The following is a 2647-nucleotide window of genomic DNA, read 5'->3' as shown; positions in this document are numbered from 1 at the left end:
GACAGCAGAGGCCCTCATAAATGGAACGACACGTCAGGCCACGAGTACATTCCCACCGGCGTGGAACGACAAACGGCGGAGGGATTAGCGCGACCACGCTAAGGCGCTCTAATGTGAGCCTAATGCTCATATAAGGCATTTTGCACGCTTCGACAACCTGGCTGGCGGTTGCCTTCCTGTCGCGTTAAGCTGTTTAAGGGCTCGACAATCGTTCTTCGTTTCTTTTTTTTCACCAATGTTGTCCTAAAGGGGGTGGGCTAAAGTACATGAAGTCCACCGGGACGGAGAAAAAAGCGGGGGAACAGCAGGGAGGAAAATAACATTTGACACGTTAAAGCCTGTTAGGTTCGGAGCGTTCCGAAGGGCAGCTGCCAGCGAGGTGTATCGCCGCCAATGGTATGCCAAGCCCAATCCCGAGCCGGTTCCGACGGGCGCAAGGTTGGGAGAGCGATTGTACGATTGTGCCAAGGAATGCTATCTGTACGTAAGTCGCAGAAATAAATGCCTTCAAGCTGCTCATTCCAAAGATATGTACAATAACATGTTTATTTTACAATGTAATTTGCTTGTTTTTATTTTAAATTAACATGTTTTAATGGCACGATCTTTAATTACTTCGGCGAATCATCATCTTGGTTGATTTAAGTGAATATCGATCACCACGAAAGTCGTGCCAGTGGACACCCATCTCGTATGCTACCAACGGCTTTTTGGAATACTTTCCATTCAAATGACTGAAAACAGAGAAAACCCGAATAATAAGCTTTGTTTCTAATTCAAAGTTTTAGCCATTTTTCCATACCTAAAGATGCATTCACCATTCGTCTTAAACCACCAAGCGCCCTCATGCTCGGTAGCACAGTTCCAGCCCGAAAGGTCGCCATTGCGCGCGTCGTATGTCGAGAACGGCTTGTGTTCGTGCAGCCGCAGCGAGTCCCCGGCCGTGCCCGTGTACTCTCCCAGCTTTTGGAGGGCATATTTCGTCCCTTCACTACCGACACGAAAGTCGCCGTAGTGTGCATAGGCGACCGAACCATCGAAGTCCTCCAGCACCACGAGCAGCTCGTGTGTGCCGGTGCGGAGTCGCTGATGAAGCTTCTCCAATCCCAACCAGAACTCCCCGCGCACGGCACCGAAGCCGTTCCTGTACTCAGTCCAGTTGCGGAAGAAATTCACTGACCCATCGAAGCGGTGCTGGATGGTGAACCATCCGCCCTCGCGGTAGATGGCCGGTTGATTCACAATGTACTCTAACTGGCGCGTTTGGCTACTAACGATCTGCTGCATTTTTTCCGTGCACGCCTCTATCACGTTTCTTTCCAGCACTTTGAGGCCAGCGTTCAGGTGTTCTTCCATGCGTGCCTCAAGCTCTTCCATATGCGTTAGTAACAACTCGAACTGGAATCCATTTATGTCCGCGCTGGGTTCACTTCCACACTGGCCGGGTGTGAGTCCACCGACGGTTAAAAGTAACAACACTATTAGAAAGACCATTTCGGAGAGATGTCTGATTACCGCCGATTCTACGGACTGACTGATCGTAGACAACAACAAGAGCAAGATCGATCAGAATAGGCAGCGACACATTATGCAACACACAGAAAGCAAACCTTATCAAAACGAACGTACGGCGATCGTGCAGTTTGTTTGTAAATATATTATATGTAGATGAATATTAGTAATTCTAGCGAATGGGTATTTTGATAACGATTCACCATCTGCCCTCGGGCAGGAAATGGCTATTAAAGGGACCTTACAAACCATGATGAATCGTAGAATCAGTGTTTATTTTTAGCTCTATTTTGCGTGTCTATTCATTATTTTGTTTCAGGAATTATTTCTTAGGTCCTTTGATTTTAACTAAACACCTCTTCCTAAAGGAGAATATTAGAATCTCCCCAATGAAGCAAACAACACTGATCCACCACCCGACCATGATCAACACCCAGATGCAGAACAGATCATCGAAGTGGAAAACGACCCTTTCGAACTGAACGATTTCGGTCAGGATCATTTCATTCAATTCGTCCCGTAATCCATCCACCCGGAACATCCACATACCGCTCTCGAAGTATAACAGCAGGTACCGCACCAACGTTTCGTAGAAAGGCGAGTGCCTGGCCAGCTGGAGAGTAAAAGCTTTTTCCTCCACCATCTCACGCATCACATACTGCCTGAAACCGCGCTCACCCACAACGTCCATGGCGAACAGCATCGCCATGTGGCACTGCTCGACGGTACAATATTCTCCGAACATCGCATCATTTCTCTGCTGATACAGCTCCTTCGCTCGCTTCCTACTAAGCACCTTCCCAGGCAGATTGTTGGCCAACTGTTTGGAGTCCGAGAACGGGTTGGCGATCAGCAGTTTGGATTGGTTCAGCTCTTGCACCGTTTCCGGCCGTTCATAGTATTTCGCCACCGACATCAGCGAAATGATCTTGGCGTTGTACGCCTCGGAGAGAAAGAATACAAGCAGGACAACGCCAAAGGACACAATTCGCGTTGGAAACGGCCTCCGATGTGGGTACCCCCCGGAACCGAAGAATACCAACTCAATCAGATCGTGCTGAAAACTGGCCGGAAACAGTCGGCAAAGCAGGCGACAGAGGACACAGGTCGTTCCTAACACCAACCAAATGCCGAC

The 2647-nt window shown here is 48.7% G+C and overlaps 1 protein-coding gene across 1 annotated transcript; it reads right to left on the bottom strand.

Annotated features, from left to right (window-relative positions):
* Window positions 1-607: 607 nt before the first annotated feature.
* LOC131294405 (angiopoietin-related protein 6-like) lies at window positions 608-1494 on the bottom strand. Its single transcript, XM_058322452.1, has 2 exons — window positions 803-1494; window positions 608-734 (listed from the first exon to the last, which is right to left on the bottom strand). Exons 1-2 carry the CDS (start codon window positions 1492-1494, stop codon window positions 608-610), a joined length of 819 nt encoding a protein of 272 aa, XP_058178435.1.
* Between the last annotated feature and the right edge of the window lie 1153 nt (window positions 1495-2647).

This window comes from Anopheles ziemanni, chromosome 2, assembly GCF_943734765.1.
Source record: "Anopheles ziemanni chromosome 2, idAnoZiCoDA_A2_x.2, whole genome shotgun sequence".
NCBI classification, from domain to species: domain Eukaryota; kingdom Metazoa; phylum Arthropoda; class Insecta; order Diptera; family Culicidae; genus Anopheles; species Anopheles ziemanni.
This window is presented reverse-complemented; position numbering and strand designations above follow the sequence as displayed.